A 16,304-nucleotide genomic window follows, 5' to 3' on the forward strand; every position below is an offset into this window, starting at 1 on the left:
CCCAGGAGTCCGCAGGCGGTCATGTGATCATATCCTAGTTGCTGCTGATCTTCTGGTGTGAGGTGAGAGTTATGGAGGGAGGAGGGGACACAGGGGCCCTAATGGTGACTGGGAGCCCCACCAGCCCAGTATGAGGGGCAGAGCTGCCACATAATACAGGGGCTCAAAGTATAGGGGGGCAGAACTGTAACAGCGCCCCCTGTGATATACTATAGGGGGCTCTATGACAGTCTATATGGAAGAAGTAACTTTGCTTTTTCTTCCAGGATCAGGATGGACCAGAAGACGGACTGGAGCGTTCTGGTTCTCACCTGTCAGCACAAGGACAGCGTCCGGGCATTCCAGAGAGGTGAGAGCCCCCCGAGATCAGCGTCGCCCCCCAAATGTCTCTCTGCATCTAACCTAAAAAGTGAAGTTACATTGTGTTATCAGTGCAGAAATCCAGGGGATTCCAAAGGGTTCACTTACTTTTCTTGCAAACTGTGCATTATTTATCCTGTACTGATACCGAGTGACTCCACAGCAGAATAGTGAGTGCAGCTCTGGAGTATAATACAGGATAAGTAATGTATGTACACAGTGACTCCACCAGCAGCAGAATAGTGAGTGCAGCTCTGGGGTATAATACAGGATGTAACTCAGGATCAGTACAGGATAAGTAATGTATGTACACAGTGACTCCACCAGCAGAACAGTGAGTGCAGCTCTGGGGTATAATACAGGATGTAACTCAGGATCAGTACAGGATAAGTAATATATGTACACAGTGACTCATCCAGCAGAATAGTGAGCGCAGCTCTGGAGTATAATACAGGATGTAACCCAGGATCAGTAAAGGATAAGTAATGTATGTACACAGTGACTCCACCAGCAGAATAGTGAGTGCAGCTCTGGAGTATAATACAGGATGTAACTCGGGAACAGTACAGGATAAGTAATGTATGTACACAGTGACTCCACCAGCAGCAGAATAGTGAGTGCAGCTCTGCAGTATAATACAGGATGTAACTCAGGATCAGTACAGGATAAGTAATGTATGTACACAGTGATTCCACTGTGAGCGCAGCTCTGAAGTATCATACAGTGTTACACTGGCTCTATCATCCATCATTGTCTTCTCAGAACTAGAGATCAGACAGCTCCGGGGTGTTCTGCCTGCTGATACCCTCATACTGACTGTGGAAGACCCCCAGTCTCATGTGGGGAGTGGGGGAGCCACCCTGAATGCCCTCCTGGTAGCTGCAGAGCATCTGAGTGCCCGGGCAGGATTCACGGTGAGGTGGAGCGTCTGTGTGATATCGCCCCCTGCAGGTACACTCCACAAATCACCTGTAGTCATGCTTTAACTCAAATTGCAGGTAGTTTCCTCTGATGTCCTGCAGGGGGCGCGGCTGCTCATCCTACATACGGTGAGTGGTGACGTTGGGGTAGGGAATGTGGGGCCAATTATTGGGGGGCTGAGGAAACGCCATCCTTCTGTTATAGGGTCGGGATTTCCTGTTTGATGACTGCGGACGAGGGTTCACCGCTCTCCCTGTGGAGGATCCCCTGATGGCGGTGGAGGCGGTCACCTGTAACATGGACAGTCTGCTGAGCACACTGAGGCACCAGGTGAGGCGTGAGGTCTGTGTAGCTGGATTGTCAGCTCTTGGGGCCGGTTCTGATGACATTGGGATTTATGATCTGACCCCCAGCTGTGTCCCGGCTCTCCTCCCGGGGTCTGGATCTGCAGCACGGACATGACGCTGACCCTTCATACAAAGCCACGTGAGTTCCGTCTACTGCCAGCCGCTCGCCCCTTCACACCCCATCCCTCCGCACCTTGCTGACGGTCTCCCTCTTCCGCCCTCATTGTACAGGAATCGACTGGAAGCAGTTTCGGGGGGCTCGTGTCATCTCTTTACCAGGAACCCTGGAATATGCCAGGAACCACGGTGTGTACTTGACGGATGGGCAGGTAAGTGGCAGCATGCCCTCTCCTTCCTGCCGGTGACCCGCCAGTGACCGGGCTCTCAGTGCCCACTTCATTCTTACAGGGGATTGTGAGGGATATCGTCTACCGTGGCTCCACCGAGCAGATCCGGGCCTGTCTCCTGGACCAGCAGCACGTTCCACTGGTGACGTCTCCATCCTGCCGCAACGGCACGCTCTCGGCTGTCTCTCCCCTCTCAGCTGCTTCTCGTTTCAGTCTCAGTTGTCTCTCTCCCATGCTCTCTCCACACTCTATTCACTCTTGGCTGTCTCTCTTTCTCCCCAACTCTCTATCTTTGGTCTTAGTCATCCCTCTCTCTTTTGCCCTAGCTCCTTTCACTCTCTCTCCCCTCTGTTGGGTTTCGGCTGTCTATCTTTCTCTCCACTCTCTGTTTGGTAATGGCTATCTCTGACGCCAGCTTTCTCCACTCTCTCTTCGTTTGCGGCTGTCTTTTCCCCAGCTCTCTGTTCAGCCGCGGCTGTCTCCAGTCTTGCTTCGGTCGCAGCTATCTTTCTCCATTCCCTCTTTGGTTGCGGCTGTCTATTTCTCTCCAGTTCTCTCCACTGTCTATTTAGCCACAACTGTCTCTGCGGCTTTGATTTCATTCTGTTTTCCTTGCAGGTCTCGGGTATTGTCTTCCTTTCCACAGAGACAGCGGAGCGTTTCTTGAGCACTCTCGCCATGGCCCCCCTGGACGGCTGCACGTATCAGGGTCTGGATTCTGGCGCTGAGCCCCTTGAGGTGCGTGGGGGGGGTCTGCACTTTGGGGGTCTCGGCCTCGGAGGCGTCTTATGCTGACAGTCACACTCCTTCCCAGGTGTCTCTGTTCCTGGATGTCCTGATGAGCATGTGTCACAACGTCACTGAAGAGACGTTCCTGAGGACGAGCCGTCACATCAGCCACAAGCTAAGGAACGCACGGGCCGTCCTGTGGAGGGAGCTGCGTGACCTGCCCCTGAGTATGGGTAAGACATGGCCGGTGGCGCCCCCGTCAGGGGGAGAACAATGGATGACATGACCCTACACGTTTCTGCTTGCAGCGTACATTCCGGACGGCAGCTACGAGTATCTGTCGCCACGCGCTCGAGATCACATCGCTAATCTGGTCAGAGTGGCCTTAGCCGGGGGCAACTACAGCAAGATGGCGCATTCATCAGTTACGGTATGATGACGGGGGGCGGATGAGGCCTGCGCCTCGTTTTTAGAGCACTTTAACCCTTTAGTTGCTTCTTGTGATGAGATGTTCTGTTTGCATGTAGCATCCTGCGCTGGTAGAAGATGGAAGCTGCGTGATCAACAGCCGCCTGAGCGGAGAAGTCTCTGTGTCCCGAGGAAGTGTGATCCAGAACTGCCACCTACAGGTAAGCCACATCCAGCCACTACTGCTCAGCACCCTTCCTCGTGGCCTCGTCCCCATCACTCAGCACTCCAACTCAGGGCCTTGTGTATCTACCATTGAACACCCCCATGCGGGCCTCGCGACCCCGCCGCTCAGCGCCCTTCCTCGGGGCCTCGCGACCCCGCCGCTCAGCGCCCTTCCTCGGGGCCTCGCGACCCCGCCGCTCAGCGCCCTTCCTCGGGGCCTCGCGACCCCGCCGCTCAGCGCCCTTCCTCGGGGCCTCGCGACCCCGCCGCTCAGCGCCCTTCCTCGGGGCCTCGCGACCCCCTCCAGGCCTTATTCTGCACCACTTGGCATTTCATGTCCCCTCTACTCACTCACCACCCTACCTTTAGAGATCGTGTCCTCATCGCCCGCAATGCCACTTCAAGTTCTTAAATCACCACCTTACCCCACCCCTCCTCTTGCCCATATATCATCTGCCCTTCCCATCATTCTTCAGACATAACTAGTTGAGAACGTCTCCATCCTTCACCCTCAGGGTCCACTGTGTGTCGGCAGCGGATGTCTCCTGACTGGGATTGACCACTCGGCCTCCTCCGATTTTGAAGGGTGTCACCTGAAGGATGTTATTCTACAAGCACATCCCATCCAAGTGCAGTCGCTGTCGGTGACGGTGTTCAGTCTTATGGGGACAGACGACTGCCTGGAGGTAGTGACCGTCCCATGAGGAGTAGCTTTAGATACCCGTGTGCCGCCCCTGATGCCATCTGTATGTTGTACCCTGCAGCTCCCGGCGGAGGGTGGATCGCCCACATTTCTCAATATGCCATGGAATGATTTCTTCCGGCGTACAGGGATCTGGTGAGTGGTGGCTCGGCTCGTGGTTCCTGGTGATCCTTCGTCTTTGCTGCACATTGAGTGTTTTCTCTTCGCTTGCAGTGAGAGCGACCTCTGGGGTTGTGAGCGTACCAACGAGCCAAGTGTGTTAACCGCCGCCTTGTTCCCTGTTCTTCACCCGTCCAACTCTCTGGGGCTGCAAGACGTCCTGTGGTTCCTCAATCCTAGGCACCAAAACACTCAGCTTCAGCTTTGGCGCAGTTCCTGGCGCATGTCTTGGCAGCAGATCCGGCAGCATCGTGACCAGGAGAGAACGCTGCAGGCTCGCAGGGAGATGTTCTTCAGCCAGGCGCTGGACAAAGTGCAGAGGATTCTTCTGGGCAGGGAGGAGCGGAGCTTGATGCCCATCATCCGGGCGGCTGTGCTGGAGGGCACCCACCACAAGTTGCTCTGCACACTGGACGCGGGTAAGACCCCTTACAACACGTAGCAGGAGAGAAGAAAGCCGATTGCAGCCATCAGTGCTAGGAAAACCGTATAAATTGCTGCAGATATTGCGTTTTGCCTCTTATGATCGCTGCGCTTCATTCACTTATATGTTGCCTTAACCGGCCTTCTTCTACTGTCCAGTGGCCTCCACCGTGGATGACGCCGGGATCGCCGCCCGGGCCCTCGCCTGTGTGGCTGACCTCCTGGGCTGTATGGCTGGCAGGGAAGGAGGGCTGAGGAGTGGGCCAGCGGCTAACAAGGCCTGGGCCCCGGCGTACCTGCTGCTGGAGAATGGCGATGTGGCGCGGGGCGTGAAACTGCTGGCGGAGGAGCGGGAGAGGTGGCTGCATAGGTAATCAAGTCTTACTGTTAACCCCTTAGTGACACCGACTATTTTGGCCATAAGGACATAACAATTTTTGGGGGATTTTCATCTCCACTTTCAAAAGCCATAATTTATTTTTCCGTCATTATGGCCCTGTGACGGCTGGTATTCTGCGTGGCGAGCGGTCGCTTTTATTGGTACCAGTTTTGGGTACTTATACAATACTTTATACCTGTTGGGTTTTTTTTGAGGGCAGGGATAAAAAAAAAAGCACCAATTCTGCCCTTTTATTTTACAGCACAAATGACAGGATACCTTTTTTTTCTGCAGGTTGGCACGATTACGACGACACCAAAATTATATTTTTATTAGTTTTTCACTTTATTTTTGTAAATATCTTTTTCTTCGCCATCGCTTTGTTCAGAGTTCCATAACTTTTTTCTCTTTCCACGGATGGAGCTCTGTGAGGGCTGTATGCTTTTTGTGTGACAAGCTGTAGTTTTTTCATTGGTATTATTTTGGGGTACATATGGCTTTTTAATCACTTTTATGGTTTCGTTTTGTTTTATTTTAACACCTTCAGTACTGCAGTGTATTACCGGTAACAATCGCAATTATAGGCCATTGGCGTCCAGTTGCTATGGCAACCCTCCATAATTACATTGCAGAGGGCTGATGACATTTCTCTCTGTGGTCCCTTTACATGCCATGATCAGCATTGAACCTGGCATGTACAGGGTAAACAGCAGGGATCAGTGTTCTCACCCCTCCCCGCTGTTGCAGCTGCAGGCTAGCTGTCAGTCACAGCCTGTTCCCGCTATGGATGGCACGGGCTTAGCTTTGGGGGCCCGCACCATCCATAGGACACAAGCTTATGTGTTGGGGAGGGAACCGCTTCCCAGTTAGGATGTAAGTTTACATCTTATGCTGTTAAGGGCTTAAAGAAAGGCTGTCGCCTGAGGTCAACCTCCTGAACCGGCCCTCTGTGAAGATGTGGGATCTGCAGACAATCCTAACATTTTTTTCACTCCCTCAGAATCGCTGTTCTCTTGCAAATTCATTGCAACTTGTCTGATGGGCGGTTGAGCTGCGGGTCCGGGCCTGGCGCTTTTCACCCTTCCATTGGCCCAAACCTCGCCCCTTGGCTCATAATTGACATCTCCAGCACAGCAGGCAGTGTGTGTTCCATGCTCTGTACTTGTGCCACACGTCCGGCATGGGCACACGTGCAGCGACGCTCCTTGCTGTGCCCATCGGGCTCACTGATATCACACATCACTTCTGCAAGTGCAGGACACATGGCATGTCCAGGCTGCTGGAGACATCATGATGAGCCTAAGGCCTCCCTCACACAGGGCGGTTTATACAGCCTTTTCAGCCCAGCGCTAAATGCTGTACAACAGTCCCATTCATTTCCATGGGGCTGCTCACACAGGCCTTCCAACGCTGCACTTTGACAGCGATGCAAGTTCTATTTTGGGGCGTTTTCAGCCCTGTGTCGCCCATTGAAATGAATGGGCAGCGGTTTAAGCACTGCTGAAAACGCAGCAACACTTGGTGCCGCGTTTTTGGCAGCGTTAACCGCTCGACGATTTGCGGGATGAGGGCTTGTAATAGAAGCCCTACCCCGAAAATCAGTCCCAGGTAGGTAGAGGAAAAAAACAAAATTAATACTCACCTAGCCGCTGCAGTCCGGGTCGCGGCCGCTGACGGGCTTCCCCTGCATTCACAAGTCTATTGCCCAAGGCCAGGTTTGAGAACCCTGCCTCCGGCAATAGAGTGCTGTGATTGGGCATCGACCGTGCCGATAACCAATCACAGCTCTTCATTGACTGTCTCACCCAATCAGCGCCGGCAAGCTCTGATTGGCTGAGACAGTCAATGAAGGGCTGTGATTGGGCATCGAGCAAGCACCGACAACCAATCACAGCACTCTATTGCCGGAGGCGGGGATCTCAAACCTGGCCTCCAGCAATAGACTTGGGAGTGCCGAGGAAGCCCGGATCAGCGGCAGAGAGCAGCGGACGCGACCCGGACTGCAGCGGCTTGGTGAGTATTAACTTTTTTTTTTCTTTTCAGCATTCTTGGCTGCGTTTTCAGCCGAGCTGAAAACGCAGCCAAAACGCTGGCATAAAGCATGTCAGCGCTGCTGAAACGGGGCGGAATCTGTAGTAAATCGCAGCGTTGAAAAACGCTGCGTTTCTGCAAACACCCTGTGTGAGGGAGGCCTAAGAGGTGATTTGTGCTAGTAGAGGGGGAGCCCAAACCAGGCCTGCGACTGAACCGGCCATCAGACAAGTTGTAACCAACTTGCAAGCTGTGCGAAAACAGTGATTTCTGGGGACTGGCATCACTGCAAAGAAGAGATCTCTTCTGGTAGGACTGGATTAGGATGCTGATTTAAGGTGACGGACTTCCTTTAAAGGGGTTGTCCAGGGTTAGAAAAACGTGGCTGCTTTGTTCCAAACACAGTGCCACCCTTGTCCAGGAGTCATGTTTGGTATTGCAGGTTAGCTCCCATTCACATTGAGCAGAGCTGCAATACCACACACAATCCTATGGACGAGTGTGGCGCTGTGTTTGGAAGTAAGCTGCCATGTTTTTATAGCCCTGGACAATCCCTTTAAGAGTATGCAGGTGTTAGAGGGAGCTGAAGAGGAAAGCCTTCCAAATATACAGCTATGATGCTCTGATTTCAGGTTCGGCTAGGACGCTCGGCTGCGAGGTTATGTTCCAGTTTTCAGAGATCTCTTACATGATGTTTTCCCCTCCAGGCCGGCCACGCTGATCCGCGCCGCTCGTCATTATGAAGGAGCAGAACAAATTCTAATTCGCAGAGCCGTGATGTCTTCCTCCACGTTTGTGTCTATTGCTGATAAGGAGCTTCCACCGCGGGGTCGGTGGGTGACTGCCGAATGTCCGGCGCGCATTGATATGTCTGGTAAGTTACTAGCCCGGCTGTCCCAGCTCCGTTGCTTATGTTGGACTTGTCATGTTACTTCTGTATGTTGCCAGGCGGCTGGAGTGACACCCCTCCGATCACATACGAGCATGGTGGTGCTGTGGTCAACGTGGCTGTGCTGGTGGATGGTAAAAGGCCAATGGGCGCTCGAGCTCGACGGATACCAGACCCGCTGCTGCGCCTCTACAGTAAGAGCGGGCCTCCCGGAGCTGAAATCCATATAGAGCTGACTTGTGAGAGTCTCGTTGATCTGCAGGATTACTGCCAGCCTCAGGCTCCAGGTGACACATAAAGCTGACCTCCTAAGGGTGTATTCACACGGGCGAGTGTGGTGAGGTCAGTGAAAAACTGACTGTTGTACCTGCGATTTTTCACGCGTGCACAATGCGGTTTTGCAATAAAATATGCGACTCGGATCAGATTTACATGCATTTTTCATAACAGAAAATAAATAAAAATTGCATGAGGTTCCCACAGTAAAATGATTTAAAAACGGATCGCGCTCGCATGCAAATCGCCTGCCATGCAAGTGCAATCTGATTTTGGAACATTCCTGTACAAAACGGGCAATTCTTGAATAAGAATCACCCAACGATAGGATATTCTGCGCTTTTTCAAACTCGGACTAACGGTAGAAGTGAAAAATCGCTTGTGTAAGTTAACCCATCCAATGATTGGGTACTTTATCCCTGCGAGTTCTTTCTCTCCGTCTCGGAATAGGATGGAACTCGCACAGGAACATCGCCCATGTGAGTACAGCCTTATACATGCACAGATTTCCCAGCCGTGTCATGTGACACCACATTCTCTCCGCCTCCTCAGGGGCGTTACTGAAAGCCGCCTTCATCTGCTCGGGAACTGTGAACGCCATGTCCGGAAAGCCGTTGTCGGACCAACTTACTGAGAGGTACAGCGGTGGGTTTGAGCTGCAGACATGGTCTAACCTACCTCACGGATCGGGTCTGGGTAAGAGATAAGACTTTCCATAAATGATTCATTTTCCCCAAAAAGAAGACAGGATAGGCAAGGAGACACACAGAGCTCTACCGTGCATAGGACACCTCGGGGGCCATACTGGCTTCATACCCCTTAGCTTCTGTGGCCTGTTGACAAAGGTTGTCCCTCCAAGATCATTTATGCACAGGATGACTGATAAGCGTCTGATCGCTGGGGGTAAGACCCCTAGGATAATGAGAATGGAGCCCCTCGCCTGAATGGAAGGGTGGTAGATATACGTAACCACCACTCCCTTCTTCTGGACTGACGGAGATGGCTGCATGCATATGACCGCTCCATTCATGTGGGGTGCGCCATTCTCATGAGTTCGGGTAGTCCCAAGCGGACGGATTGCCAGCAGTCACACATTAATCAGCTATCCTGTGGCTAGGGGAAACAATTTTGGTGGGTTAACCGTTTTGAAAGGCTCCATGTGTCTTGTCCTGCAGGAACAAGCAGCATCCTGGCCGGGGCAGTAATGGCGGTGCTGTACGAGGCTTCCGGCAGGTCCGTGGATGTAGAATCTCTGATCCACGCTGTTCTTCACCTGGAGCAGGTGCTCACTACAGGTACGTCCCTCTTGTGCTTGGATTCCTGTACATTGCATTGAATAAGGCCTGTCTGCAGATAACGTATGTGTTGTCAGGGGGCGGCTGGCAGGACCAGGTCGGGGGGCTGATTCCGGGAGTGAAGATCGGCCGTTCAGCACCGGAACTTCCTCTTCATGTGACCGTTGAGCGGCTGCAGCTGCCTGATGGCTTCTTGGAGACATTGAATCAACATCTCCTGCTTGTTTACACAGGAAAGACCCGCCTGGCCCGCAACCTGCTGCAGGTAACGCATATCACTCGCCTCACTGTCCGTCTTCTACAGGACGGTCGTTACATTCCTCACCTCTCAGGAAACGATAAGCTGTTGAGATTTGTGTCCGCTGTGTTTCACTCAGGATGTTCTTAGAAATTGGTACGCTCGCCTCCCCGACATCTTGCAGAACGTGGACGCTCTGGTGAGCAACGCTGAGACGTGCGCAGAGTCCTTCCAGAGAGGTGAGGGGTCTACCAGAGATGTGTGTATGGGGTGGCACTCCAACCATGATGAACTCTAATAACGGTATATACTGGTGGAATGTTCTGTCCATAGGAGACATGCAGCTACTCGGACGCTGTCTCTCCACTTACTGGCTACAGAAAAGGTGCATGGCGCCCGGCTGCGAGCCGCTGGTGGTACGGAGGATCATGGACATGTTAGAGCCGTACGTACACGGCCAGAGTCTGGCGGGGGCTGGTGGAGGCGGCTTCCTCTATATACTGACCAAAGAGCCAAACCAGAGGGATGTCCTGCAGCGCCTGCTGGAGAGGACACAGGTATCCGAGTCAGGAATAGTCTGCAGGACCCCTCATTATCTGACGACTGATCTGCACACCATCACGCTCACTACATCTGCTGTTTTCTAGGGCGGGGAGAGATGCAGCGTGCACACTGTACAAGTGGAGACGGAGACTTTCATGGTACGGTTGGAGAGCGACGGAGGCGTCTGAACACAGCGGGGGTCCGCTCCATAATCACCATTGGTTGGCAAGATAGGTGGAGTACAGGGGTACACAGCAGGGATCGGTCCGTAGCTGACGGTGAAGGCGCCTCCTACTGACAGGACAAGGTGTCACAGGGTTATCTATAGCTTTACAGCCCAGAGATAAAGAATGAGAAATCTGCTCAATCGGGAAGATGAGGGACTTTATTTACCGGGGTGGGAGCTTCTGATTCGGGTTCTTTTGCACAGATGATATTTTCTTACTTAATAAAAGTCCTAGAAATTTACAGATAAAGCGATGGTCGCCGCGTGCCGCTATTTACAATGTCCAGTCCTTAGATCGCTGCAGATGAGAAGCTGATCGAGCTCCGCTCTGAGAGGCGTCTCCAGTCCACAAGCTAGAGCCGCAAGCGTTTAATGTCCTCGCTGCGGAAGTCTATACGCAATGCCAGCACCTGACGGACTTCAGCGGGTGTGAGGCGCCAAGTCAACGGTCCAGAATTGGGTCCCCAATAATCTAGTATTTCTGTCACCTGTTAACAAGGAAAGAGTGTGAACAGACTACATAACAGGTAATGCCCACCTACAGACTGACACTTACCCGCTCCAGGTTCAGAATCGTTGCCATCTGAGAGAGTCGAGCAAATTTATCCCGGATGGTCCATGTTGTAACCGTCGTGAGATAAGCGATGAGAGAGCGCAGCTCCTTATCAAACTGGAGCCCACCAAGCTGGAGGAGAGAAGTGCAGTAAATCATAGGGGATTATCAATAGCGTCAGCTTGTATGAGGAATGGCGGACGTCACTCTAGATAGACCTTCCTACCTAGATATACCTTCACTTATTGGTCTATGATCTGTAACGGCGCCTGTCGGCCGATAACATTCATGAATACACACTGAATGGCCACTTTACTAGAGCCCCCTATCTAGTAGTGCGGTAGATCTCCATTAGCCTTCAGAACGGCAGCAATTAGTCATGGTGACCATTCACAGGTATCTGAGGACCCAGGATGGGCAAAGAGAACCTTCCCCGTCCCATTACTCCATTTCCACAAACCGGACAGGAAGGAGTCATCAATTCATGCAGCTTGCGCCAAATTCTGACCTTTCATCAGCATGAGGCAGCAGCAATCCGGCCCCATCTGACCAGGAGATGTTTTCCCGCTGCTCAGTGATACAAGTTTTGCGCTCTTTTGCCCGCTGGAGTCTTTCTGTTTCTCTTAGACACAATGGCGCTGGAACTGGTCGCCCGCTGTTATACCATCCGTGCGGAGGAACGGCGAGTTGTGCGTTCGGACACGTTAGTTGGAGCTCCAGCGTTGTATTCAGCTGACTGTGCAGCCTGTTGGTCAGAACGATTCCAGATATCCTCCTCTGACGCTGTTTGGGTATACATTACACGGGAAAACCCCCTGCAGCGGGCGGTGAGACCCCGGCTAGTCTAGCACTAATGACCGGCTTCGTTAAAAGTCGCTCCGATCGCTGGATTTTCCCATCTAATGGTGATTTACACTGAAACTGATCCATGGAAACCTTGTCACATGATTTTACGCTGCGGGATTACGGTGACAAACATGCATACAGGGAAGTGCCAATCGTGAGAGGGGTGAGGCTCCAATAAAGTGGCCATTCAGCATGTGTTGAGACAGACAGTGGGTTAGTGACGTCGCACTTTCTTACCCTGCTGAATGTGGATTTTAGAACGACCTTCTCCAGTTCCATGGCGATCAGACTGGTGAGCAGGCTGGTGAGGTTCTCATAGATGATGGGGGAGAGGCTCGCCTACAGAGAGGGACACACCGCTAAATAACCAGAAGTGCAGAGAGCGGCTCGATGAGCGGGCGCGGCCGACGAACGCTCACCTTAAACTCCGCCATGAGCTGCTCCAGGTTCACAATGAACTGCTGCCCCCAGGGGTCGTTGGCTTCGTAGTCATTAAATTCTTCCTGGACAAATAAAGACATGAAATCATTTAGCTTTGTAATTAAACACACATCCCCCCCCCCCCGATCGCTTAACCCTTTACCTCCTCAATGTTGTGTGACACAGACAGGAAGAGGTTGATCCACGGTTTGACTTGAGGCTTAACGGCCGTGCTGTTCAGCTCCCCCAAACCTTCCTGTCACGGGAGAGATGGAGAAATGTCATGGCTCCCAACACATCCACATATAGACCAGTCAGGAGCCACAGACTCACCTGGAGAAGATCCCGGAATTTGTTAGAAACGGAGGTCATGTCCGCCAGGCAGCTGTCAATCTTGGCCTTAGCTTGGTCTCCCCCGAAGTCCTGACTAAACAACTTCCTGCAGTCATTCTGGAACAAAGTAAATCATGACCAGATTACACAGATGTCGATCAGAAGGTCGGAGCGGCCATCATACGAATGTGACAAAGGGGTTTACAGGCCGATTGGCTGGGATCTGCTACTTGGGGCTCCGACCAATCGGATGTTCCAGCGCCCGCTGTCAGCGTCACAACACACAGGGTACGGAGTGGAAGCTGCTGCTCCACCCCTTGTGTAGTGGGCGGTGCTGGTAACTGCAGGGTGGGGGTCCCATTAAACTCAATGAGAACTGCGCCTGCAATTACCAACGCTGGTCACCGAAAAGGTGAAGCCGGGTGCAGATTTTGAGGTGATTTTTGGTGCGGATTTTCCAATCCCACTACATATAAATGTACCCCTAAGGGGAGACTTCATTAGTTTCAGGATGTTTTCACATATTGTGTATTTGCTGCTGAAGATGCACTGAATCGCCGCCACGAAGTACAGTACAATGACCGTGAATGGGCTTGTAACATCCCTCCTCATGGACAGTGGATTCTTCATGAGAAGGGTGGAGCGACTCCTATTAGGGATGTGATACTGATAGAACAGTTAGTAGGGTGCAGCCAGTCCAATTACCGTCACTGCAGGCAACGGGGCATCGAAATGCCTAATTGTAAAAAGGTGAACACGATGGACTGTGGGTGCAACCCTGGTAATGTAGAGTGCATAAAAGCAAAGGGATTAACCCTTAAAAGCAATAATTAAGAGCCATAATGAACTCGATAGATTTTACCCCCCTTGAATAATGCAAAGTGATGCAGTAAATTCCTGAATACAGATAATAATCATATAAGAAATAAAAAAAAAAAAATTAGAATCTGGAAATGGAATGACAAATAGAATAAAATGGGGATAAAAAGGGTGAGTCGGCTGTTGGATTATCTGTAAAACTTCAGCATTCGGTTCGAGGACAATTAATATCGATGTACAATAAAGCATAAATACCAAATCACAGGAAATGAAGCCAGATCCAAGATATATACTGCAGGGGAGGCCCAAATCACCGTATACCCCGGCAGCACTCAGCAAGGCAGATTATATACTTTATTTCATGAATTTACTGCATCGATTTGCATCATTCAAGGCATAAAACCCACTGAGTTTATTATTCTAATCAGGCCCGGCTCACAAGTATTTGAACTGCATTTTGCGCACATGATATACGCAGAACATCGCGGCAATTCAAATACATTGATTTTCACTGTCACAATAGCGTATAATACGCGAGTAACAAAAGGCAGCGTGTTCCATCTTACCACATATTGCATGCGATAGAGCCCTATTGTTCTCTATAGGCGCGTACATTGTGTATGTGCGGCGTTTATACACAACGTTGCTAAGCAGCAGAGCGGGAAATTAAAAAGAATTAAGAATGAAACCAGGAAGCCTGTGTATGACATCGCTGCCATATACTGTAATACATCGGCCCATGTCACGGTAAAACGCTGCGTTATATAACGCACATGGGCCTGGCATTATTGATTATCATTCTTGTTCTTCCTGCCTTCTACTAGCCCTTGCTTTTATCAGTAATCTAAGAAGAGGCTGCGTCCCCGAAACGCGTTGTGTTGCCTATCAATTAATTAAGAGAAGAAATGGGGTTAATCCCCTTTATACGCTCTACATTACAAGCGCTGCGCCCGCGGTCCATTCCGTTTGCATTTTCACAGTTAAGCCCACTGGCTTCTTGACATGCTGCAGATTTTGCAGACGCGGTTTGCGCTAGTTGTGGCAGATATGTTATGGATTTTCACAGCAAATTTCATTCAATGCAGTAAGTGGTTTCCGTGACTATATCCGCGCCAAAATTGCTACAAAGTCAGATGCAAATTTCATTTTGGATTGACACATTTTCCACTGTGTGTGAACACGGAATTACAGAGTGACTGCCCGCTGTATATTCTTTGTTAGGACTTTATACTGACTTGTTAATTGCAATCACCTTGGATTACTGCACAGACAGCAAAGAATCCTCACAGTATCCACACTGCAGCCCAGAACATAGCGGTCACAAACCACAGCACTGGGTTACAGCTGAAGGAGCTCCTCCAACACCTCCCCTGCACCGCAATGGGCAAGGAAGGTGTGGAGCAGGGACAGTATTTCCTGGCTGTGCACTTGTATAAAGTGTCCTCCTACCTCCAGATTTTTCTTCAGGGTCACGATGTTCTCGCTGCACACTTCCACATTATTCAGGCACACCTGGAGGAGACAGCAGGGTGAGAGCGGCAGCAACAATGGCCGTTCCTCTTCACCCATGATGATCCCGCAACTTACCAGGAAAGACATCTTGGCCTCATCGTTACTCTCGATGCCTTTGGTATCGAACTTGCCCTGCTGGAGACTGCTGTGCATGATGCTGACAGCGCTGGTCACACCTCGCTGGATGTCCTGTAAGGTGGTGGCCGGGAAACCCATCCTCAGCTTGTTACACAGAACCTCCCTGCAAGGAAAGGGCAGAAGAATCGGGGTCAGAATTAGAGTTTAGCTTCTTCGTGCAGATGGAATAAGCGCCATTTTCCAGGGGATGACGGTGGGGCATCATTACAAAATGGGGCAATACTATTAAACTGCATTATCACTTAAAAGGGTTTGGGTGTTTTCAAGTGATAAAATCTGAGTAGGAGTTAAAATAAAGCATAGTCGGCCATCTTTACCCTCCGTGTCGCAGCTGATCGACTCCCGCTGCCTCAATACCGGTCTCCATCTCCAGAGGTCAGGTGACTGCTGCAGACAATTACAGGTCACAGCGCTCACATCCTGTGTGTCATGATGCCAGGAGTTTGGGTCGGTGACACTGCGGCCTCTGATTGGCTGCAGCAGTCATCTGACTTCTGCTGGCAGGGGATGGGGCAGCAGGAGACAGTCCGCTATGGCTGAAGGGCCAAATACAGGCGAGTATGCTTTATTTTAACTTATGCCCAGCCGTTAGAAAATGTTTAACTTGAAGACGCACTTTAAAGGATGCATTCCCGTGAGGTGGAAACACTGTAGAAAAACCGCAGTGGAAAGGTTTACTATTAAAGTGAAAGGCGTTAAAGGGGTTGTCCCGTGAAAGCAAGTGGGGTTAAGCACTTCTGTATGGCCATATTAATGCACTTTGTAATATACATCGTGCATTAAATATGAGCCATACAGAAGTTATACACTTACCCCTCCGGTGCTGGCGTCCCCGTCTCCATGGCGCCGACCAAAGCCTTCTTCTCTTTCCATTAGACGCGTTTGCGCAGTCCGCTCTTCCGTGCTGTTGCATGCGCAGAAGACCTGTGCGGCGCGAGTACGCCAGAGCGGCCCCATTCAACAGCACGGAAGAGTGGACTGCGCAAGCGCGTCTAATGGAAGGAGAAGAAGGCTTCGGTCGGCGCCATGGAGACGGGGACGCCAGCACCGGAGGGGTAAGTGTATAACTTCTGTATGGCTCATATTTAATGCACGATGTATATTACAAAGTGCATTAATATGGCCATACAGAAGTGCTGAACCCCACTTGCTTTCACGGGACAACCCCTTTAAAGTAAATCCTG

At 51.2% G+C, this 16,304-nt stretch overlaps 2 protein-coding genes across 3 annotated transcripts in view; one reads left to right on the top strand and one right to left on the bottom strand.

The window, feature by feature from the left end:
* Positions 1 to 10,749, top strand: FCSK (fucose kinase). 2 transcript variants are annotated; one of them, XM_066583802.1, is made up of 24 exons: positions 1 to 62; positions 273 to 349; positions 1,123 to 1,274; positions 1,359 to 1,409; positions 1,486 to 1,611; positions 1,695 to 1,767; positions 1,860 to 1,957; positions 2,037 to 2,117; positions 2,594 to 2,713; positions 2,790 to 2,937; positions 3,013 to 3,134; positions 3,232 to 3,333; positions 3,853 to 4,023; positions 4,102 to 4,175; positions 4,254 to 4,618; positions 4,782 to 4,992; positions 7,740 to 7,906; positions 7,981 to 8,208; positions 8,750 to 8,893; positions 9,373 to 9,492; positions 9,570 to 9,757; positions 9,870 to 9,969; positions 10,064 to 10,287; positions 10,378 to 10,749. In XM_066583802.1, exons 2-24 carry the CDS (start codon positions 274 to 276, stop codon positions 10,459 to 10,461), a joined length of 3,225 nt encoding a protein of 1,074 aa, XP_066439899.1. In that variant the 5' UTR covers positions 1 to 62; position 273; the 3' UTR covers positions 10,462 to 10,749. The 2 variants fall into 2 exon arrangements, with proteins under 2 accessions (XP_066439899.1, XP_066439900.1); XM_066583803.1 differs by having other exon boundaries at positions 24 to 62; positions 267 to 349.
* COG4 (component of oligomeric golgi complex 4) overlaps positions 10,641 to 16,304 on the bottom strand; it is a 20,115-nt gene continuing 14,451 nt past the window's right edge. The window contains exons 12-19 of the mRNA XM_066583804.1: positions 15,058 to 15,223; positions 14,920 to 14,982; positions 12,652 to 12,768; positions 12,482 to 12,574; positions 12,318 to 12,401; positions 12,136 to 12,237; positions 11,056 to 11,184; positions 10,641 to 10,987 (exon numbers count right to left, since the gene is read on the bottom strand). Of these exons, the coding sequence (XP_066439901.1) occupies positions 10,853 to 10,987; positions 11,056 to 11,184; positions 12,136 to 12,237; positions 12,318 to 12,401; positions 12,482 to 12,574; positions 12,652 to 12,768; positions 14,920 to 14,982; positions 15,058 to 15,223 (889 nt within the window). The 3' untranslated portion in view covers positions 10,641 to 10,852. The remainder of the gene's footprint in view (positions 10,988 to 11,055; positions 11,185 to 12,135; positions 12,238 to 12,317; positions 12,402 to 12,481; positions 12,575 to 12,651; positions 12,769 to 14,919; positions 14,983 to 15,057; positions 15,224 to 16,304) is intronic.

This window comes from Eleutherodactylus coqui, chromosome 11 (genome assembly GCF_035609145.1).
Source record: "Eleutherodactylus coqui strain aEleCoq1 chromosome 11, aEleCoq1.hap1, whole genome shotgun sequence".
In the NCBI taxonomy this organism is placed as follows: domain Eukaryota; kingdom Metazoa; phylum Chordata; class Amphibia; order Anura; family Eleutherodactylidae; genus Eleutherodactylus; species Eleutherodactylus coqui.